We start from the raw sequence: 22976 nt of genomic DNA, 5'->3' as shown, positions 1-22976 counted from the left end.
TTCCTTAAAATCGCCTTTTACGAGGTAACGTCCCCTTTTAAAATCGCTTTTTATTTAGATTTAGGTACAACCGTATTATTAGACACAGATTTTGTGCGTTGATGTCCATGAAACCATATTCATGCCAATATTGTTAAAAGTAAACGAAACTTTTGTTTCGCGTTAAACTACATTTCCCAGCGCACCGCACATACAGTCAGATTGTAGTCCAGAAGCTGCTTTGTAGTCCGGAAGTGTTGCGTTCACTGTTTTGTGGTCGAAAAGCACGAATGGGGTAACTAACGATTACCCTGAGTTCTAATCTAGTGACAGATGGCGAATAAATCGGATCCAGGCGCTGTTTGTATCTGCTCTTTGTACGCGCGGACTTGTTGATCACAGAGTAAGAAATAAAGCACGCCAGGATGGCAGATGAAGGATTGCAGAAGTGGACAGTTATCGTGCTCACATGTCAACATAAAGACAGTGTCTATGCCTTCCAGAGAGGTGAGTTCTTCATTTCTTCTCACCGTATGCCTGTGCTGAGTTACTAAAAAGACAACATGTACGTTATATTGTTTTTATTGAATCCATTTGGTCACATTAAGATCCATTGAAAACATTAAGACAATGTTTAAAATGCACATATAGACAATTACAAAAAAGTGCTATAGCATAACTCTGGGTTGTTTGGGACATTATATTATTATAATACCAAAGAATTTAAAGTATCTTGACTTAAGTACATGGATTCAGGTGTCGTTTTATATGCCTAATTACTGTGGTATTAACATCAGATGCCATCAAAGCTCTGCGGGATTACTTTCTTATGCTATCACCTTACCACAGAACCACACAGAGCCTAGTTAGATAAGGGTCTAGCTCACGCAGATCTCCTGACCAGGTTTAGGGGAATCTCATAGAGGTGTGTGTATGTTTTCAGAGCTGGAGGTGCGTCAGAAGCGGGGGGTTCTCCCAGCAGATGCCCTGCTGCTGACCGTTCCTGACCCTCACGCCCGGCTGGGCAGCGGCGGGGCCACACTGAATGCCCTGCTGGTGGCTGCAGAACACCTGAGCGCCAGAGCTGGATACAGCGTGAGCTTCACATTACTCTAGGTGTCTTGTGTGTGTGTGTGCAGAGGAATCTCAAAGGATGTGTGCATGATTGCCAAAGGAATTTCTAAAGGATCCGTATGGAATAAAGATTTATACTACCGATCAAAAGTAGAAAAAAGCAAAAAGATAATTATTGTTAATGTTTTTTAGTATTGAAAAAGCCCCACAAGGCCTACTCATATTTGATAAAAAAATATAATAAAAACATTTATGCTGTAAATTATTATTACAGTTTAATAACGTCTTTTTATGCTAATATATAATGTAATTAAACCTGAATTTTCAGAAATGTCACATAACCATTCAGAAAACTTTGTTTTGTTGATCAACTGAAATGTTTACTGTATAATAAAACAAATATCCTTTAGTTTAGACTGGGGAATGAATATAGATTTCATATTGCTTATTCAGCACTGTAATAATTGTGTTCATGATAAATGACCGAAATAGTTTTCTCGTTAGCACTTTATTTTACCGTTTCGTATGTGCTTGTTATAGTAATTACATAAACTAGGTAATAACTAGGTACTAACCTTGAACCAACCCCTTCACCTAACCATGTAGTTTTTCAGCACTTTAATTCATAAGGATCTTCCTGCAAAATATGCATCAAGTTCCCTAAACGTGCATGTTCTTGTTTAGGTGGTGAACTCCGATGTTCTGGAAGAAGCTCATATTCTCATCCTTCACACGGTCTGTCATTTACAAAAAAATAGCCTTTCAGATGAAGATGATTCTCAGAGGTGTTCTAATAGGTTTTTATGTGTGTTTTCAGGGCAGAGATTTCCCGTGGGACGGCTGCAGCAGGGCTTTCTGCTGGATGCCCGTGCAGAGATCGGATGCCGTAGAGGGATCTGTCTGCTGTTTAGATCTGCTGTTGGACTGTCTGTCCTCAAAGGCGAGCAGAGCGAATGCATGGTTACTCACAGACAAATACACATGATTTCATCCACCTCTCTTTTTTTTCTTACTATAAACACCAGTCAACATTCGAAGTGGATCAGAGCCGTCTTAAAACCTAAAATCAAAATGCATTCTTGTCTCAGGACAACTTTAGCCTTTTTTGATCCGCTTCAGATGTTGACTACAATATGTGTATATAAATAATACAGAGTGCAATGTTTCAGATTTGCGCCGGTTCTCCGCCAGGCGTTTGGGTGTGCAGCACTGATATGATCCTGAATATTCCAACACCACGGCGTGAGCTTGCTTTTACACATCTAATACACAAACAAGAATAAAAGAAACGTTTGCCTTTTAATCCTTTTGCGCAGACAAAGCTAGCATCTTAAGCGTACTTTAGTAAGACGCGTCATTGATTGTCTTTACAGGGATCTCATGGGACGGGTTCTCGGGGGTGCGGGTTGTGGCGTTGCCAGGAGATGTTGGTTTTGCTGTTGATCACGGCGTCTATCTCACCGATGCAGAGGTGCGTTACTTAAAATCAGGATGATTTGCGCTTGTGCATCACTTTCTGACAAATGTGTGATTTTGGCTTTTACAGGCCAGAATATGCAACATTATATATAAGGGCTCAAAGGAGACGATCAGTTGTGCTGCACTGCCTGATGGGAAAGTACCCCTGGTAAATGTTTATTATATGTGTTAATGAAAACTGTCTTAAGACAAGAGCGCATATTGCGTTGATGAAAGGTTTCGATCCGATCTGATACATTGGATGATTGCGTGCCGTAATGATTTTGCGGTGCTTGTGGTGTTCAGGTTTCCGGCCCGGTGTTTTTCTCCAGGACTGTGGCAGAGAAACTCTTACAGACTCATGTCACATCGCCACTGGATGGCTGCACATATCTTGGCATGGATTCGGGAGCTCTGCCGCTTGAGGTAAAAAACAAATACACATTACATTGTAGCTCTTCCTCTCCACTTTCCCTCTCATTTTTGCACTCTCTTGCAGATATCTCTTTTTCTGGATATTCTGCTGTGCCTTTGCTCTGACGTGACGGAGCATGAATACGTCAGTGGAGAGAGAAGCGGCTGTACTTCACCCTCCGGACCTCAGGGGGCGGTAGTGAGGAGCGGAAGAGCTGTGCTGTGGAGGACCCTCAGGGGACCCTCCATCTCTATGTGTACTTTTTCACTATTTTTGCTTTTCTCTCCTTTCGTTTCCCGATTTGTACGTATATGTTTCTGACAAGTGCAGTCTGCTTAGGAATGGAAAAATATCATAAACGAACACCGCACGGGTTTATAACGAAAGTACTCTTTTATACGTTTTAAATACAATGTTAACTTTTGTATTTTTTATATACTATATACTGCAATATTTGGTTAAACGTAGGCTACGTGGATTTTCCATACTAAAAATCTGTATACCCTCCGAGTATGCATATTGTATATCGCAGAAACGGTAAATGTAGAGTAGTGTATTATTCTGAACGTAGTTTTTTCTGTTTCCAGTGTACATTCCAGACGGTCAATATGATTATTTGACTCAGTTGGGTCGAGAACATGTCCTCCGTCTGACAGAAACTGGAACTGAGACGATGATACTCTCTCATATCAAGGTGGGAAATGTTGTGAACGTGTCTGGGAATTTTTTTATGAAATGTTTTTTATTTGTAACTTTTTTTCTTTAAAGGATGCGAAGTCTGTGGCAGAAGGCAGCAGGGTGATTAATAGTGTGCTGGAAGGAGATGTTCTTGTATCAGCAGGAGCTGTTGTGCAGCACTGCCATCTACAGGTCTGGAGACGTTTAACTTTATCTATTATTTAAAGGCGTGAATAATTTTTTCTCGCTTGTATCCTGTTTTTATGAAGCATTACTGATGTGAAATCTGTTGCATATTTGGGGAGGCTTTTCATATTAATATTTCACACTTTTAAACCTAAAAAGTATGACACAAATTTACTGTTATCGTATAAAACAAATTTATTATTGATTTTTAATTAATGTTTTACCAGTACCAGTCATGCTGTTAAAATAGTAATATATTTTATTGATTTAATTTTTATAATAAAATATTATTTTATTGTTATTATTATATTGAATGGTTTGTGTAACTACACTTTTATTGTCCTTAGATGATCTCATGCCCGTATGATGCAGTTATCAAAATGTGCCACTGTCAGTTACAGGGTCCGGTCCAGGTGCATTCTGGGTGCCTGCTGTCAGGGCTTGATTTGACCTCATCATCCCGCATCCAGCGACTACCCCTGTCCAGTGACATCATCGTTCAGGGACATAGGGTGACGCTGGGAGAGCTAAAGTTAACCGTGTTTACAGCTTTCGGAGCTCACGACAATTTAGAGGTTAGTTTAGAGCCTGTTACTTACATAATTCTTTTTTTACGTATAATTTTGAGAATATAAATGAAAAAAATGTATGCTTAATTTTTACGTATTTTAGGGGTAATGTATTACAAATAAGCCGAGCTGCATAATTAGTTTACTTTTCTCAGGTAACCATTAACACACTTGTGGATTACTATGTAATTTACCTGAAAATGTACTTTTTTCAAATTAGTAACTTTGTTTTCCCATTTATTAACTTTGACAGCTGTCCCCAACCTAACGTGTCGCTTTCTCTAAAAGTAAAGCAATCTGACACTTTTTAGCGAGTAACGCGATATTGTAACGCATTACTTTCAAAAGCGACTTTCCCCAACGCTGATTATTCACTAATTATCTCCACCCAGGCCTGCAGTGACGATGTCAATGCGTCGTTCCTTAATCAAAAATGGAGTGATTTTTACAGTCGGACTGGAATAAAGTAAGGAATTTCTACTTTCATGCCTCACATAATCAGCCTTTGACTAAAGGTGTTCTCTTTATTGTAGCTAAAAGCCAGGAAGAGCCTGAGCTGCCAAAGTGGCTTCACATTTTACAATTTTTGAAACAGTGATTGTTTTTAAATAGTGTGTCTAACATGTGTGTTTGTGTTAAAGGCCTCAGTATCTTTGGACACCTGAGAGGACCGAGTCATGCTGTCTGCTGGACGCCCGATTGTTCCCAGTGTTCCTGCCGCGTTCGGGGCCCGCTGGACTAGAGGGTGTTTGTTGGCTCCTGGGCGGTGCTGGTGGTCTGGAAAGCTGGAGGGAAGCCTGGAGGCTCTCTCTCAGGGATATTCTCATCCTGACAGACCAGCAGATGGAGCTACGCTGGAGAGAAGAGCTGTTCTTCAGGGTGGGCCGAAGGAGAGCCGTAGACGCTCTGCGGGGTCACACGAATCTCAGTCTGCTGCCGTTCTTCAGAGCAGCGGCACTGGCCGGCCAGCAGGAGGAGCTACTGCAGGTGCTGGACTCGGGTGAGGAGCAGACGAACAGCGATTTGTGCACGTTGAGTGTTGAGGATACTGATGGTCCTGCTGCTTTCTCAGTGGCCGCAGGCAGCAGTGCTGATCTGGGAGTAGCAGCTCGCTGTCTCGCCTGCATCGCTGACGTCCTCGGCTGTCTGGCCGGAGAGGGTAAAGGTGGTTTGAGAAGTGGACCGGCGGCGAATCCTTTATGGGCTCCTGCTTTTCAGCTCCTAGAAGAGGGAAACTTACCTGCAGGTGTCCAAGAATTGGCCAATCAAAGAAAGCACTGGCTCGGCAGGTCAGAACTTAAGAAAAGGCATACCTTTGAGGGTTGTAGACTGAGTTTTTGATTTGCCATTGCTTTCTAAAGACCAGATTTGTTGGTGAGGGCCGCCAGGCATTACGAGGGGGCGGGACAGATACTGCTGAGGAAGGCAGTGATGTCAGCACGTGAGTTTGTGTTCATTGGTCAAGGAGAGATGCCGCCCATGGGCGAGTGGCAGGAAGTGGAGTGTCCTGCTCGACTGGACCTGTCAGGTGAGAAAAGCATCCTTCATTTCAGCTGATCGGAGAGTTCTGTGTTTGACAGTGATGTGTGCATTCGGATTTGAACTGAGAATCCTTTTTTAAATGGAAGTTTATTTTTTTGAATATAAACTGAACTTTGGATGCATTTTAACATTTAGAATGTTTTCGATTAAACAGTTGTTTTGAACTTTCTGTTTATCATAGGATACCAAATACAAATGCGTCAGTATCAGTATAGCAGCAGAACCGTTTTCAACAAATAATTAAAAAATGTTTCTTGAGCATCAAATCAGCATATTAGAATGATTTCCCAACGATCATGTGACACTGGAGTAATGATGCTGAAAATTCTATTTTGCATCAAAAGTTGCATTAAAATTGCATTTTAAAATATTTTTAAATATAAAAGGTTATACTAAACTGTAGTAATATTTCAGTTTTTACTGCATTTATAATAAATGAAGACTTGTTGAGCATAAGATACTTTTTTCGAGAGTAGTTCAGATGTATTTAGTTTATATATTTCTATTTAATAGATTTTGTTGACTAAAGAGTAAGCATTCTACATTTTCTACAAGTCTTTTCCTATTGGGAACTTTTTTGAAATGCAGTAAATTTCTGAAATGTCGAGCTAAATTCTTGGGTCTTTGACAGTGTGCTCTGAAAGTGTTTGTGTACGTCCTCAGGTGGCTGGAGTGACACTCCTCCCATAGCGTTTGAACATGGTGGACTGGTGGTAAATGTGGCCATTAAGGTGGATGGAAAGCGTCCGATCGGAGCTCGAGTTCGCCGTGTTCCGGAGCCTCATCTGCTGCTGGTCAGTAGCAGCGGTGAACCGGCCTGCAGCATCTCCACAGAAACACTCTGTGAGCATCTCGCTGACCTGGAAGACTACTGCCAGCCCCACGCTCCGGGTGAGAGGACGAGTGTAGACGTATGCTGCTGTGAGATCTGACCACCTGAAACATGAACACGGACCACAAAACATTGAACATAATGTAGACATATTTGTAAATATCTTAAGCTGTGTTTGTGTTGCAGGTGCTCTGCTAAAAGCCGTGTGTGTATGCAGTGAGCTGGTGTGTGTATCGTCTCCTGTCTCTCTGAAAGATCAGTTGTTAGAGCGCTGGGGAGGCGGACTGGAGATCCACAGCTGCTCTTCACTGCCACATGGATCTGGTCTCGGTGAGTAAATCTCTTCACTATTTAAATAGTTTTCAGATTAACACAAAAAGACATCTTCCATAGTAATAAGAGCAAAAGACCTGTATAATGTGATCTAGAAAATGTATTCACATAATATAAAATAAGTCATCATTGTGTATATGCATGTGTGTTTCTAGGCACCAGCAGTATTCTGGCAGGTGCCGCTCTTGCAGCAGTGTACAGATGCACGGGACGGAGCTACGACACAAACTCTCTCATTCATGATGTTCTTTATCTGGAGCAGATACTCACCACTGGTATAATTTTACTCCCGTAAAGAGAAGCATCACATCATTTCTAGAGTAATTTACATACATACGCATACACATACACACACACACACACACACACACACACACACAAGCATACATACATACACATACATACATACACATACATACATACATGCAAACATATACAGAAACACACATACAAACACATACAAATACATACACACACATACATATACACATATGCATACACACACATATATATATGCATACACATATACATACATATGCATACGCATTCACGCACACATATGCATACACATGCATACATACGCATGCATACATATGCATACATATACACATATGCATATACACACACACACACATGCATATACATACACGCATACATATACACATGCATACACACACACACGCATGTAAACATATACAAACACACATACATATGCATGCATACACATACATACACACACACACAGATACACGCATACACACACATACATACGCATACATACATGCATACATATACATACGCATGCATATGCATATATATATATTACTTTTGTGCTGTGTTTCAGGTGGAGGATGGCAGGACCAGGTTGGTGGGCTGTTTGGAGGAGTGAAGCTGGCTCGATCTGCAGCTCAGTTACCGCTGAGAGTGGAAGTAGAACAGCTCTCTCTGACTCCAGACTTCCTGTCTGTCCTGCAGCAGCATCTTCTTCTGGTTTACACTGGAAAGACGCGTTTAGCGCGCAACCTGCTGCAGGTACCAGTGGCTGATGGTGACTCAATTAATCAGAGTGTTGTGTTTTCACTGGATCACTGTGTGTGTGTGCAGGACGTGGTGCGAAGCTGGTACGCACGTTTACCCTCCATTGTACAGAACACAGAGCAGCTGGTGACCAATGCAGAGGAGTGTGCCAAAGCCTGCAGAGACGGTAAGAGTGAAAAACTCATAGTTCGGTTGACTCTTTGATTTGCATCTCTCTCTTTCTCTCAGAATCTCTTGTCAGACTGGGACACTGTTTGGACACATACTGGCAGCAGAAGAAGCTGATGGCTCCAGGCTGTGAACCAGCGGCAGTGAGATCCATGATGAAGGCACTTCAGCCGCTGAGTTTAGGACAGAGTCTGGCAGGAGCGGGAGGAGGAGGATTCTTGTTCTTACTCACCCGTGAGCCGCAGCTGAAGGAAGCAGTAGGAGAGATTCTCACAAACATACAGGTGTGTCACAGGAACTGGGTCAACCACTGCAGAACGAGAACATGTAAAGAAGAATGCTGTTTTGTATCCAGACTATAGAAGCTGTGAGGTGACTTGTTTTTGAAAAGCCTGTTTACTGTGCTAAAACTAATTACCTAAATTTTAATTTAACCACTTGTGTGCAAGGAAAAACACCAGTGGTTTAAGTAAAATGTATCCTGCTGTTGTGTTTGACAGGGCATTGGTTCCTTCAGTGTTCATTCAGTGGAGCTGGATATGGATGGGATCTCAATCATTCAGAAGAGCTCTGAACATCCTGAACAACAGCAGAAGACATAAACGAGTGCCTTGTATATCAGTTAAATTGGTATTATTTCTGTAAATGTATCATATATTAGTGTTTGCACTTAATTTTTCTCTTTCCTGAAGCATTGTATTACATATGTTAAGAAACCAGAGAAGATTGTCTTTTTTTTGCTAAATTGAATAAACTGTTATTTTAAGAAATTAGCCATGTTGTACTGTTACTATGGATGATAGTATGTGAGTATGGTAGATAGCAGTCCTTTTCAAACTTTTTTTCCCCTCCATTTTCAAATCTCATATCACATCAAGAGGGCTATCGGTTATCACCAGTAAAATATGGAGTGCAACAAGGATCTGTCCTCAGTCCTCTACTATCATTAATATACACTTTGGCCCTTGGTAATATTATTTGAAAATATGGGATTTGTTTCCATTGGAATGCTGATGATGCTCAACTATATATCCCAACAAGACCAAACTAAATTTTTTAATTATATAAATATACAGAATTTATATAAATTAACAGAGTGTGTATTATATTGGATGACCAATAATTTTCTCCTATTAAGTTCCGATAAGACAGAAATATTACCGTTTCCAAAACAGTACACAAAATCTCTTGGTTACTTCCTCTACAGTCAAAATTTGTGGGTATTATATTAGACAGCAGCTTGTCTTTTGAGAACATGCTACGAAACTTGTTACCTGTTTCTGGTGCAGAAAAGCTAGTTCATGAATTGTAGACTGGACTATTGTAATGTTTGTCTTGCATCTTCAATAGCCAAGCTACAGGTACTCCCAAATGCAGCTTTTCGCCAGGTCAAGAAAATGTTATCAAATTACCCCAATTTCACAGTCTTTGTATTGGCTATCTATTACGTTCTGTGTCAGTTAAATGTGTTACCTTAATGGTTTAGCTCCTGCATAGTTAACCATTTTTTCTACCACACTACAATCCTTCACACTTCCTAAGGTCAATAAACCCTTGGACGTTTGGTAGTACCTATGATAGCAGAGTCCACTAAAGGAGCTTTTGGCCCTTTTTTTAAATTTGGTTTAAAGACATCTCTTTAACCAAGAATTTAATATAATATTTCTTAAAATCATGTACTGCAGTTATATTTGATCAATCTCACATTACTATTCTTTAGCTTGGGTTGAACAAATGATTTCTGCTTCGCTGAAACAAGAGCTATGCTAACTATGTAACGCTTGTACACTAAGGTCATATAAGTTAACGACCCGTTAACAATAAGCAATACTTCTTAATCTACCTTAATCATGTCATCTCGGGTCCATTAAATAATAATGGATACAAGCTTTTGATTTTAGTCATTTATAATAACATAAATACTGAAATAAACAGTATTTGTGATTGTTAGTTCAAGTTAGCCTGTGCTGAAATATTAAATATTAAAATGCAAAATAATAATAATAATAAATAAAGATTGAAAATTTAATTTATTAATTTATTTGATAGGTTTTATTTTTAAAAGTTAGCTTTAAGAAAAGAAATATGACTTTGAAATATGAATTTGAATGAATTTAACAACCCACTTAACCCTCAAACCTGGGGCAAACCAAGTCAAAAGAATACATAAAAAAAGAGAAAGAAAAAAAGGCTTTTCTTACCCTACTTTCCTACTTTTACAGTGTTTAGTATTTAAACATATACGTCAGTGTCTAGATCAGTTTAATGGTTTTATTTTGTGATATTGACTATATATGATCTTGTTAAAAAAATTTATTAACAGAGTGTAGTTATATATATGTATTATTAGGCAGAGTTTATATCTAATCCTCTTGCTGATCAAAACGGTGGTGTCTATGAGACCCAGAAAGAAGCCAGGGGATGGGTATAGCTGCAACATGGAGATTTCTATCTAAATCATATTTCTTGTTGAATTGTTTTGTCTTTCTTTAATCTTTCTTTGTTTGACTTGTGCTCGAGCACATGGCTTTGTCTTTGTGGTGGCCATGTGCTCTCTTTGTGTCTAGTGACTCATGATCTTTGTTGGATCAGTGTGAAAATGATGTTTTCTGACATTAATTGATGTTTCTTGTGTTTGTTGATCACTGCCTTTTGCATTTCATGATCATATTCAATTCAATCTTACAGACCAGAAAGTGCTTACCTCTTTGTATTGGTATTTTGTAACTTCATATAGCCGTGGTGATTGTCACAGTCCGCAAGATATTTCCCTGGCCTGCCCTGCCAATCTCCAGACCATCACACGGTAACCTCAACAAGAAAATTAATATTAACAAATGCACAGAAAATAGAGCTCAATTGTGTGCACTACAACTAGCTATGATGTACTGTGATGTTAAATCATTTTTTTTTTTAAATGAAGCGTTTGTGTCTCACTTAACCAAATAAGAATCAACAGAATTAATTTAAACTATAAGAAAAGAAATTACTTTAATAAAAGTGTGTGAAAGGCAAATGTGTATGTGTGCAATTATTTATTACCACTAGCTAATGTGTGGCCAAATCATGGGCCATCACATACTCCCTCCCTTCAGGAATGTCACTGGCACACTGGGAAAGGTAGTCAGCCAAGTTTGCCAGGGACATGTTTAATAGTTAATCTAAACGGATGCATGGCAAGATACCAGCGAGTAATTAGGCTGTTTGTGTCCTTTATCCTTTGTAGCGCCTTATGATCAGTTTCCAATATAAACTCCCTTCCCAAGAGGTAATATTTCAGAGAGTCCAGTGCCCATTTAATGTCCAAGCATTCTTTCTCCACGGTAGAATAGCAGACGTCCCTGGGGAAGAGCTTTCAGCTGAGGAACACAATAGGGTGTCAAGCATTAGGGCCTCCCTGTAACAGCACAGCCCAGAGGCCCCTGTCTGAAGCATATGTTTGGAGAATAAAATCTTTACTCAAGGCTGTTCTGATGTCCTGGAATGCAGCTTCAGTCTCTCTGGTCCATCTCATCTGATTAGGACTTCTTGAGCCCACTTACTTATTGGACTTATTGGTCAGCGATGCTGCCCTGCTGGAGAAACTGGGGATGAATTTATTATAAAATCCAGCCATACCCTGAAATGACCTCAACTCCTTGTGAGTCCGTGGCTGTGGGCACTCTTAATTAGCTCAAACTTTCCCCACTTGAGGCCTTATCACCCCTTTGCCAATAACAATACCCAGATACTCAGTCTCTGCTTTTGCAATAGCACACTTTTGGACTAGCTTGCTGAAGATGTTGCAGAACCTTTCAAAAGCGCTCCATGTGTTGCTCCCATGTTTCATTGTACACAACAATGTCATCCAGCCAGTAACCCTTCGACAGGTCAATAGTTATCAGAAACTTAGCAGTACCTAGGTCAGGCCACTGATTTGGGGAGTTGAATGCGCTTTAAATTTAGACACAGAATTGAGGTAGCAGAAATCTATACAAAACTTGATGGTACCATCTTTCTTGGGTACTAGGACCACTGGGTGGCACCACTCACTTTTAGACGGCTTTATAATTCTCAGTCTCAACATTAGGTCAATTTTCTCCTTCAGCGCCTCTTGAAGCCGTTTCGGAACTCGGTAACTCATCCTTCTTACCAGACCATCAGGCTTTAACACAATGTCATATTGTGTTAGTGTAGTGTATCCAGGATACTCTAAGAAAACTTCAGGCAAACAGATGTTTCTCATTTCCCGCTGCTGGTGTGGGGACAGGTGACTCAAGTCCACATCCTCAACAGATGGAGAAGGCAAATACTGTCAGCCGTGTCCTCCTCATTCACTTGCTTAACCATACAGCTTTGGACAGGGTTATTCTGACAGGGCACCCATGGCTTCAGAAGGTTAAAAGTTCAATTTCCTCTTGACCTCATATGGACCCTGCCATTTTGTCAATAGCTTATTTTCATGAGTGGGTAACAAGTACCTTCTGTCCAGGTTTAAACTGTCACTCAAGGGACAGACCAATCATACCAAGTTTTCTGATGGGTTTGAGCCTTTTCTCCAGACGCCTCCACATCTGCACCACAGTTCCCCTCCCGCATCACATGTAACAAACTGAGAGGACCCCTCACTTCATGCCCATACAGCAGTTCAGCTGGGGAGAAGATGGTTGAGAACACCTCTCTATAAACTAAGAGGTAGGGAAGCCATTGATCCCAATCAGTGCTTGAATCACCAACAAACTTAAGAAGCATCTGCTTCAGGGTCTGGTCGAACCTTTCAGTCAGGTCATCAATCTGTGGATGTTATGGGGTGGTTCTTAGACTCTTAATACCCAGCAGCTTGTACAGTTGTTTCAGGAGGGTGGACATGAAGTTAGTTCCTTGATCAGTTAGAATATCACTTGGGAACCCAACTCTAGAAAACAGTTGGACTAGACAGGTTGCCACATACTTTGCCTTGACAGATTTCAATAGAAATACTTCACGATATCTGGTGGCATAGTCAGTGATAACAAGCATAAATCAGTTACCTAAACGACTTCTTTCCACAGGCTTGACTATATCCATCCAAAGGACTGCCGATAATTGGAAGTGGTTGGAGAGGGATTCGACTCGGACGCTGGGTAGAAACTTTTGACATTCTGGGAAACTTCTACAATACTGGGCTATATCTGCATTCATCCTAGGCCAAAAGAAGTATTTCTCAATATGAGTGATAGTTTTACATTTCACCAGGTGTCCAGCCCAAGGAATTGAATGACCCAGAGAAAGAATAACTTCGGACACACCGGGTACCACCGGTTGTGTCACAGGGCCCAGTTGACAACACAGCATTCCTTCTTGAAGGTAGTACCTATCAGTAGTGCCACTGTCAGAAGTCTTTACCTCCTTCCGTTTGGCTCTCTCCCTATACGGGACAAGACTGGCATCCTCTTGGTAAGGTTGCCCTCTTACCTTCACATACACCTCTGCTGTGGATAGCAGCTTTTCATCACCATGCACACAGCGAACAACTTTCTTGTCAGTAAGTCGAATATTAGTTGGGAAGATGTATTTTTGATCACTTCCCATATTTTGATCAGTTCCTATATCAAAGAGCTGCTAATTTTCTTCTATTTACCTCCATGGTGATCTCTCAGGATTGACTGGTGAACTCAGTTGAGCCATGGGCACATAACACAGGTAAGTAAAGCGTGGCGTGTGTCCATCCGTGGTCAAATTGAGGAGCTGTGGGAGATGTTGCAGGTTCCTGAGGATGAAAGAAAAAGTCTCAAGCAAAACACCCACACTAGCACAAACAGCAGACTGAACGCAGTAAGTACACTCACCTGTCACTAAACTAGGTCATGTTTCATCTTGAGCTTCTGCTGGAATTATAAGCATCCCTCACGCTGTCTTTCTCACTGTTATAGCTACAAGCAGAGCTTCAGCGATTGGAGGAACTGAAAAAGAAAAACAAAGCGCAGAATCCAATCTGAGATTGTCAAGATTTGGGAGAAATGTTACTACAGCCCGGAGCAGAAACAGGCCTCCCTACCACGGTGGTATGCCAACAGCTAGCATCTTGGCAAAATCCTAATTTGCACACTTCAGCACGCAAAATTACCTACTGTGCTGGTTGTGGGAACTTAAAAAAATCGTTCACCCAAAAATGAACATTTGCCAACAATGTGTAACCCGTATTGACTCAGGTTAATATGGATTTAAATGAAATGGGAATCGGCATCGCTGATAAAAACTTTAAGAGTTAGTGGCAGCAGTAAATCAAGCCCTGCTTATTTTTTCCTTGGAGAGTGCATCAGAGAAAAATTCTCGATTCTACAAGAAGTGATCACCTAATCCTTCTATGTAAGTGACTTAATTAGCAAAAATGATCAAATACTATAGAAAACGTGATTTCTGAATCTGATGTTATAACGCGAAGGATCTGTCGTCGGAGAACTAAGCGGATGAGACGAGACTTGTGAAACAGAGATCAATCAATGCAGTGTAACTTCCTCCAGCACAGACACAAGCGGTTCTCCTGCTACAGGTTTATTTGAAGGCTTTTCTCCAAAATCCACCGTGAAAACTAAACAAGTATTTACAATAAAATAAAGACATCGTATGAGTTTCACACAACGTAAAAGCGGGTACAACAAACATACTAACATTTTATAGACAGACAAAACAGACAAATATTAATAAACTAAACAAACAAAACTAAATACCTTGTTGGCTGCATGCTGTGAGAAAGAAAAACAGTCCTTAAATCTTTGTAATTATTCAAGTCCTTTTCGACGAGAGCAAACTTCTAACAGAGTATGCGACACATACGCCTGCCTCTAGCTAGCGGAAAAGAAAACGTCGCACCAGCGCGGGCGCCTGCGCAAATGCGCCAGAAACAAGATGTCAAAATAAAAGTCCCATTACATACAATATACAAAGTAGAACATAAAAGTACACCTAATTAACAAAGAATTCTAAATTATGAAAGGGACCAAATATAATTCCATAAATTTAAAAAATGACAGCAGTTACATGCAGACCTCCAGAGCTTAAAAGTGCCACAAAAGAGCTTCCTTCTTGAATATATTTATCTATCCCTTTCCTTGGTGAGCTTTAGTTCGAATTTTAACTTGATATATGTGTCAGAAAAGTGCCGCTGATTTAATAGATGATTTTGAGAGGGGTTTACATAGACCATGTGAGCTGAAAGTGATAGCACATGGGCTAAAGCTAACGCACGTGTAAAAAAATGATAATGAGTATCAAAGGGTATTCAAGTGTCATAGTGTTCAATAAGTTTTGAATTGTTTAAAGTGCATTGTATCTTTCTGAGCTCATCTATTCATGAACTCTGATTTACATTATATATACTATTTGCAATTTGAGGTGAAAGATCTCTATTCTGTATTTTGAGTCCAATTGATTATCTGATCTTTTCTTATTGAAGTATACAAGTAACACAATATTTGGGTTGAAAGCATTGCCTTTTGGTTTGTTCTATTGTATTACATGATGTATAATAAGAAATCAGCAAAAGTTTTATTTTAATTTTTTTTGTGAAAATCTGTTTATCTGAGTTCTCAATCTGTTGAATCCATGTACCTGTAAAATCCAAAAAGAGTGGATGTTATTACTTACTGCACAGAAAAGGAGAGAAACAGGCAAGAGTATGAGCATGTTCTTTAAATTACTACTACTGAAAAAAATGAAACAGACAGATCTACTATACGGCACCATCATCAGAACCCCAACCAAGAGGAGACTCGCCGGAACACCGACGCCTGGGAAAACACGCAAGGTACTGACTGCATGAGTACTAATAATCAGCTAATATGAATTTATCCATCCATATCCCGGATAAAATGGTACATATTACAGTATAATCTTATAATTATAGCAAATGTACCCAGAATTGAAATTGAATGTTTTAGAATTATTATTTTGTTTACAATTTTAATAATGCACATTTTGTTATAGATACACGTCTGTGTTTTGTGTGCGTATACGCACATTTTGCCAACTAAAATATGTGACCCTGGACTATAACCATTGTTTTTTTTTATGCAATATTTTATAGCTGCATTATAAATTAATATTTTATTGTAACATCTTTTTTTTTTCTAAAACCATATTTTTAATAATTAACTTAATAAAAATGACTGTTAAAAGCAGATCAGATGTACTGATATTTATTATTTAAACTTTATGTATTCTTTTTAAGCTGATCTCCACCTCTAGCATGTGTAGCTCCACCCCCAACACAACTCTCCTTTCTATATGCCCCTCCCCTTCTATGAGACCGCCCCTTTCCTCCAGCAAGGTGAGCTAAACCAAACCACTGCGTTTATATCTGCCGCAGATCTTCACGATTAAATCTGTGTTTCTGAACCTTTCTAATGCAGTGAAAGTAGCCGAATCACCGCTGAGTCAGAAGATCAACAATAAAGTAATAGTGAAGTTGAAACACAAGCCAAACGTTTGTCTTTTTATTGCTTTAAATTCTCTACAGTGATGATCAATCAGTGTAAAGAGCCGAGCAGGGAGATAACAAAACACTTATAGCAGCTTTTGAAGATGTCTGTAATACATTTAAGATAAGAAAACAAAATGGGTTCTCCCTTCTTATTCAACCATGAGGCCACTGAGAGACACCCTCATGTCTGCAACATATTACCTTTCCGAGGATTTCAACTGTTTTCCACATAAGCTTTTCTAAAACTGTTACCTGCAGGCAGACACTTATACAAGGTCGATAATGTCAATATTGATAATTACTAAACAAATACTAGTAGATATTAGCAGATAAAACTTAAATGGTGCAAGTCACATATATTCAGAATTTACTGAAGATTTAAGCAAATAAAATGGACTAAATGTTAATGAAACAAGTAGCGGATTAACAGTAAATGTAACAGTATCTGTTCTTTGGTCTTCTGACAGAGGAGGATGTAGAAGGACCAGGGGCGGACTGGGGTAAAATTACAGGCTGGGAAATCTCACACTCATCCAGGCCATCCCATAAACCCACAATACATTTTGAAACCACGGGCAACAATATTTCTTGTACAACCATTGTCATTATCACATAAAAAAAGTTTAAATCCCTAGACTGAGGCAGTGCAAAATAAATCAAGGCACTGCATTAGAACTTGATTTTCCTTTTTTAATCTCTCTCTCCCCCTTATATGTGTGTTTACTATTTTCACAATTTTATTTTCATCAACACATCTCCACCTCGTTAAAAAACAACCACCTGACTGTAATTTGTTTGCACAAGTACCGGGACAACCCCCTTCTAATGAACAGGTTTGACTACTTTAGCAATTTTGATGAGAACAAATCTTCATGTTTACACATACAGCAATATTCTAGGGTATCGTGCGCTTCTACTTTCATAGCAACAATTTAAACAGGACCCTTTTCTATTTTAATATGACAATGCCTCTGTGTATAAGGCAAGGTTCGAAAAGAAATGACTGTGTCAGTGTGGAAGAACTCTACTGGTTTGCAGAATCTGTTGCGACCACCAGACCAAACAGTCAAAAAACTCGTACATACGGCTGCGGTCATTTTAGACATTTCCAAAACTGCTTCAACAAATATGAAAATACAATTTTGAAACGTATCAATTATATATCCATCTTTGTTGCCACAGTTTTGTGCATTTTTCTGTTCTAAAGAAGGCGGTGTCCCAACACTTTAGTTTTTGGCACAAGGTCTGCATTTGGTGTTTAGCTGGGATTAGGACTTTGTTTTGACTTGTCCTGTCCAAATTGTTGCTATAAAATTAGAAGCACACAATTAAATATCGCTGCTTAAACATTAAGATTTGTACTCACTTAAATTACTGAAGTATTTTTTCCATTTGTATGATTAGAGTTTCACTAAAAATACATGGTCAAACTATATAGTGTAAAATTTTCCCCGTGCTCGCGATGGCCAGTCCGCTTCGGAGAAACGCTGATGTCTTCAGATTCCCAGAGTCTCTTTGGTCACCTGACATCCGAGCAGGACATTCCCCGCACACACACACTGAGACAGATCTCCCACTGAAACACACACACACACACACACACACTCAAATCATCAGTGTGTGTCATAGAACTGAAGAGATCTGCTGAAGCGTCTCTTGATGAGCGCTGACTGAATGAATGTGGTCTGGAATGGAGATGTCACCTTTCTGAGAGCCGATCCATGACGCTGCCTTCATGGCCACAAACTGCCACTCCACCTGCTGCTCTATTTTACAGCCGTATAACCAGATCAGAGCCAGGAGAGTGACCCATACTGACCCATCCACCTGTGTACAGACCATCATCCACTGCTTCTGTTACTGGACGCTGCACACAATCATCACGGTCTTATTATTTCCTCACATCTCTCACCTGTGCTGGTTTCTGATCGGTCAGCTCATCCTCCGTCTTCCCAAACACATCAGCCAGTGCTTCGTCCAGATCCCAGCAGCCGGACGCCTTCTGGAGAGAAACCAGCTGAAGAAGAGCGTCCTTCGGGGGCTCAGGAGCTGAACACAGACACAAATGTATGTAGCATACAGCATACATAGTGACTTAGTGACTTATGCATACCATGTCTATTCTTGTTTTCAGAGTCTGTCTGATAAGACGAGGGAGTCGTAGTCGCAGATCCACGGTGGAAAAAGTTCTTGATCCCTGCAGAAGAAAACCATCATTAACCATGAGGTGATGTTTGTATCTCACATTTAGTCATGTTATGCATTCATTGTGTTTCTGGTATTTAATGAATCATGCAACATGATTTACTAAAGCTTGCACTACTCATTTTATGGTATCTGTGTCATTATTTAACACCCAGAAAAAGCATGTTTTAAACCATGCCTTTCACTTACCTTCTGGTACCCAACTGGACATTTTTACAAACGTCCGCTCAGGGAACGATATCACACCCTGCATCTTTGAAGCATGAAATGACTGTTCATCTACACAAACTGGCAAAAAATATATATGTAAAGAAGCAAGACAAGCAAGCAAACATTAAAAACTCTTTATCTGTTTCTCTTACGTGCAGATAATTTTGACCCGTGGACTGTTATGCGGTCTGCAGAAAACAAAATAACACATAAAATTATAGAACTTATTATTATTTGTTTTCAAAACTAACAAGTTCGATCTACTTTTGACTGATGGTGTGTATCATTATAATAGCATCTATAATCCATAATTTCCTTGAAGCAAATCTGATGAAGCAATGGTGTTGACTGATTAATTTGCATGTGGTTTGTCTGTAAATATTAATAAAAACACTAGAATGTGAAATTTCTATCTACCTGTAGTCAGTCCTATGGCTGCATGAGATGAGACCATATGATTATATGATTCCTTCTGTCAAAAAAGTCGGTAGTTTAAGACATATTTCCTCCTCTTCTGCTGTAAAACACTTGTTGTGGCTGAATCTGCCATGATGATGCTTTACTGACACATATCGATGGAATGCAGATGTTTACATGCGTGAATTCAGGCTAATGAGCAAAGATCTTTATTCTTAAATAACACGTTGTTTGTCTTACCATAATTTGCATCCATATGGGCAATAACAAAAGACAAACCTGGAAAATATTTAAACAATTCTTAAACATCAACTAATCAGGTAAAAGTGCTTTTTATACACACATTAAGAAAGAACACTAACCATTTGTCGGCACTCTTCTCTGCAGCAGGGGTCCTTTCACAGTCTGTCTGCTGTCTTTATTCACAGCAATGAAGGCTGTATGAACACTGCTCACTCCTGACTGAACACTGAGCTCCACCATCCTGCTCCTGATGCCCTCAGCATCTGCAGGACCGGACCTCTCCTCCTGCTCCAGAGAACGGATCAGGGTCCGAGCCGCCAGCCGGTGAATGGACAACCTGCAGAAACATGGAGGAAATGTGTTTTCATGGACAAAACAGTTGATGTCACTACAATGCAGCAGTGTTTCTATGTGTGTTTGTGTGTGTTACCCTGTTTCTTCAGTTGGTTTGAGGCGGAAGTGGAGCTGGTTTGTTACCGGTTGATCTTTAAGACTGTATTTGACTGTCACTGTTCCCTCAGAGACTCCTGAACTCTATGAAAGAGAAAAGGTAGATTTTTATCATCTAAACAAATGAGAAAAACTGGTCTAATTATTAAGGAAACACATTCTACATCATCTCACCTCTCCTTTAAGTTGGGCATAAATGAGTGCCCTTTGACCCTGGAAGAGCACACTGAAGGGTGGAGACAGCGTGTCAACAGTAACACCGTCTGGAAGCGTCCAATCCACAGAGATATTAAGCACAGCGGGCTGCAGAGCAAACCTGAGAGACTGCATCACCTGAGATAGTGATGAGAGAGAGAAACCATTGAGAGATCTGACTAGAAAACATCTGTGTGTGTGAAATCCAGAGGAGAGCTTTACTTTGGGCTGCATGCGGTCGCTGTCTGTGATGAACTGAGCGTGACCAGATCCCTCCCTGGCCATTCCTGTGATGAGGGCGGCACTCGCACCCTCACCAATCCCGAATGAGAAACACCTGAAGACACGAGAAACTCTGTTACTGTTAGTGATGAAGACATGAATGATGGACAGATCAAACCCAGGACCTGTGAGAGTGAGCGTGACTTTTCACCAGGTCCAGAACCTCTTTAGTGTTAGACACCTCTCCATCAGTGAAGATGAACAGCTGAAGAAAAAAAAACTGTCTTAAATATTTGACTTCACATCTGTACAATGATCAGGTGCACAGTGAGGTGATGTACCTGTCTGGGGTGATCGGGGTAACAGGGCTGACTGTAGATGTGATTTAGAGGCTGTAATATCTCTGTGCCGCCCATGTCTGCTTGCATTTCCTTCACTCTCTTCAGAGCCTGATCAACTGTGTCCTGATTGTACTCAACACTTTTACTGCAAAGACACAGAAAACATCTCACCTCCTCTTATAAATCTCAAAACTTAATATCTATGAATGAAGATCTAGACACTAACGGGAAGAAGGACTCAAAATCAGAGCCAAATCCGTAGATATTGAAGTAGCATCCCATGGGCAGACTCTTCAAGAGTAACAGCAGAGTGTCCTACAGAGAGACATGGACAGATAATTCTAGTGTGCCTTATCTGAATATATATCAACAAAGCAAAAAAACTAAATTACTTCTTACCTTTGCACTTTCAATGCGCATCTGTGCTCCTTCCCCATGATGCATCACACAGTCCATACTGCCTGATCTGTCAATCACAAAAACAAACTCGCCTCGAGTTGCCAGTGATTTCATCACTTCCTCTGGGAACTCTGGGTACAAACTTATCATGACCACTGTGTCCCTCATCAGAGAACCTGAACAAGAGAGAAAGAGTCAGAGACACCTTCATCACTCAATCCCATAATCCCAGTTCAATCCCATGATCCTCTACCTGGCGGGGCAGTGGTCACTCCTGCCTCCACTACAGCAGAGGGCTGATGGGTATCCTGATAGTACACAAACAGCTCAAAGTCCTTATCAAACATGTGACCAGGACTCAGGTTCACCTACACACACAAACAACACATGCATAAAGCTGCTCTGCTCACACATCCAGATAAACACATGAAGACACACAGTACCGTAGCCTGAGTGTGATCAGAGCGGAGGAACACCAGAGGACCCAGAGTGCAGTTGGACTCTAGTTTGGAGATGGGCTTTGGAGAGCTCACATGAACACCGAGAGTCAGCGTGTAGGGAACAGCTCCCGATGAAATCTCTGAGACTATACCAGCAGCTGAACCTGACACAGACACAGAGTGTGTTAGAATCAGCTTCTCTGCTCTAATAAAGTGTGTGTGAGAGCTGCTGTAGTACCTGCTGGACTGTATCGGGGGTTGAGTACAGCCGGCAGACAGAAGCGCAGCGAGTGGTCGTCCTGCACAGAGAGCTCGGTGACGTAGATGATGGTGACGGCAGCGTTCTGACCCGCAGACAGACACCCGACACTCAGTCTGAACACATCAGGACTCTCTGCGCTCTCTTCCAACAGAAACGCCTGCTGACCCGAACTCACAGCGTCATCATACTGATCCCTGGCCTGCAGGACACGGTTCAGTTAGTGCTGATATGTCGTGTATAAATATGCAAATCGCTGTGTTTGGACTCACGCTTTCTCTGTCCTGCACCTCTGCCACAATCTCCTTCTCTCCGATCTTGGCACTGAAGTGGCAGACAGCAGCATCAGCAGGCAGAGGGAAGACGAACAAGGCCTCCAGGGGGCGCTCTTCCTCATTCACATACTGCAGAGTGGAGGAGACTGTGGAGACATGATCCTGAACCAGAACCTCCACCGAGATGCTCTTCAGAGGCACTGAGACACACGAACCAACAACAACATCATAAACACATCTCACAACATGCTGCAGCTGGCCATTCAAAAAAATTCTGAGAAAAACACAAATTCTGATAAATATTGAGATAGTAATAGTAATTGACATCTCGGCTCTCCCACATTTTGCTGAAGTTTTAATTTAAGAAACAGGTAACAGTAAACGGATGAATTCATACCTGGCTCATTTTTCTCAGTCACTAGACCGCAGACCTCCATTTTGCCGCTCCTTTAGATAAAACAGCGATTTTACCACAAATCAAAAGTGATACTCAAACACAGAACCACTCCGTTTATATCTGCCTCATTTCTATTTCTAATGCAGTGAAAGTAGCCGAACCGCCGCTGAGTCAGAAGATCAACAGTGGAGCGCGGTCATGCCTCATGAAT

At 40.7% G+C, this 22976-nt stretch overlaps 2 protein-coding genes and 1 long non-coding RNA gene across 6 annotated transcripts; 1 reads left to right on the top strand and 2 right to left on the bottom strand.

The window, feature by feature from the left end:
- Positions 1-47: 47 nt before the first annotated feature.
- Positions 48-9432, top strand: LOC122330623 (L-fucose kinase). Of its 3 annotated transcripts, XM_043227786.1 has the most exons (23): positions 48-486; positions 923-1074; positions 1738-1788; positions 1871-1993; positions 2223-2295; positions 2427-2524; positions 2600-2680; positions 2818-2937; positions 3011-3182; positions 3514-3620; positions 3695-3796; positions 4192-4365; positions 4752-4825; positions 5001-5359; positions 5432-5648; positions 5721-5887; positions 6565-6792; positions 6920-7063; positions 7222-7341; positions 7911-8098; positions 8171-8270; positions 8333-8556; positions 8773-9428. In XM_043227786.1, exons 1-23 carry the CDS (start codon positions 405-407, stop codon positions 8872-8874), a joined length of 3258 nt encoding a protein of 1085 aa, XP_043083721.1. In that variant the 5' UTR covers positions 48-404; the 3' UTR covers positions 8875-9428. The 3 variants fall into 3 exon arrangements, with proteins under 3 accessions (XP_043083721.1, XP_043083719.1, XP_043083720.1); XM_043227784.1 differs by having other exon boundaries at positions 4186-4365; positions 7911-8270; positions 8773-9430; XM_043227785.1 differs by lacking the exon at positions 1738-1788 and having other exon boundaries at positions 4186-4365; positions 7911-8270; positions 8773-9432.
- On the bottom strand, positions 8453-15086 carry LOC122330702. Its single transcript, XR_006248062.1, has 5 exons — positions 14962-15086; positions 14080-14193; positions 13872-14000; positions 10977-11083; positions 8453-8582 (listed from the first exon to the last, which is right to left on the bottom strand). It is a non-coding gene; the product is annotated as an uncharacterized LOC122330702 (long non-coding RNA).
- Positions 15087-16715: 1629 nt separating this feature from the next.
- Positions 16716-22925, bottom strand: LOC122330631 (von Willebrand factor A domain-containing protein 5A-like). 2 transcript variants are annotated; one of them, XM_043227806.1, is made up of 20 exons: positions 22766-22925; positions 22366-22568; positions 22073-22295; positions 21838-21998; positions 21648-21762; positions 21395-21570; positions 21222-21310; positions 20996-21140; positions 20840-20919; positions 20655-20769; positions 20412-20570; positions 20218-20321; positions 19907-20124; positions 19785-19823; positions 19280-19315; positions 19107-19205; positions 18826-18909; positions 18625-18761; positions 18416-18539; positions 16716-18288 (listed from the first exon to the last, which is right to left on the bottom strand). In XM_043227806.1, the coding sequence occupies exons 1-20, from the start codon at positions 22803-22805 to the stop codon at positions 18209-18211; spliced, it is 2427 nt and encodes an 808-aa protein (XP_043083741.1). In that variant the 5' UTR covers positions 22806-22925; the 3' UTR covers positions 16716-18208. The 2 variants fall into 2 exon arrangements, 1 of the variants encoding a protein (XP_043083741.1); XR_006248046.1 differs by lacking the exons at positions 16716-18288; positions 18416-18539 and having other exon boundaries at positions 18726-18761; positions 19107-19170; positions 22766-22924.
- Positions 22926-22976: the final 51 nt, after the last annotated feature.

Source organism: Puntigrus tetrazona, chromosome 25, assembly GCF_018831695.1.
Source record: "Puntigrus tetrazona isolate hp1 chromosome 25, ASM1883169v1, whole genome shotgun sequence".
Taxonomy (NCBI): domain Eukaryota; kingdom Metazoa; phylum Chordata; class Actinopteri; order Cypriniformes; family Cyprinidae; genus Puntigrus; species Puntigrus tetrazona.
Note: the sequence above shows the minus strand (reverse complement) of the source record. Positions and strands in the feature narration are given on the sequence as shown.

Bases quoted from the DNA above. Each gene is read 5' to 3' on its own strand.
- LOC122330623 (XM_043227784.1), top strand. From the start codon at position 405: ATGGCAGATGAAGGATTGCAGAAGTGGACAGTTATCGTGCTCACATGT. The intron at 1,789-1,870 runs GTCTGTCATTTA...GTGTGTTTTCAG, and splicing joins ATATTCTCATCCTTCACACG to GGCAGAGATTTCCCGTGGGA. The intron at 2,681-2,817 runs GTAAATGTTTAT...TGTGGTGTTCAG, and splicing joins CTGATGGGAAAGTACCCCTG to GTTTCCGGCCCGGTGTTTTT.
- LOC122330631 (XM_043227806.1), bottom strand. From the start codon at position 22,805: ATGGAGGTCTGCGGTCTAGTGACTGAGAAAAATGAGCCAG. The intron at 21,141-21,221 runs GTTAGTGTCTAG...GTGTCTTTGCAG, and splicing joins GATTTTGAGTCCTTCTTCCC to TAAAAGTGTTGAGTACAATC. The intron at 19,824-19,906 runs GTTAGTGTTCTT...AATATTTTCCAG, and splicing joins GAGAAGAGTGCCGACAAATG to GTTTGTCTTTTGTTATTGCC.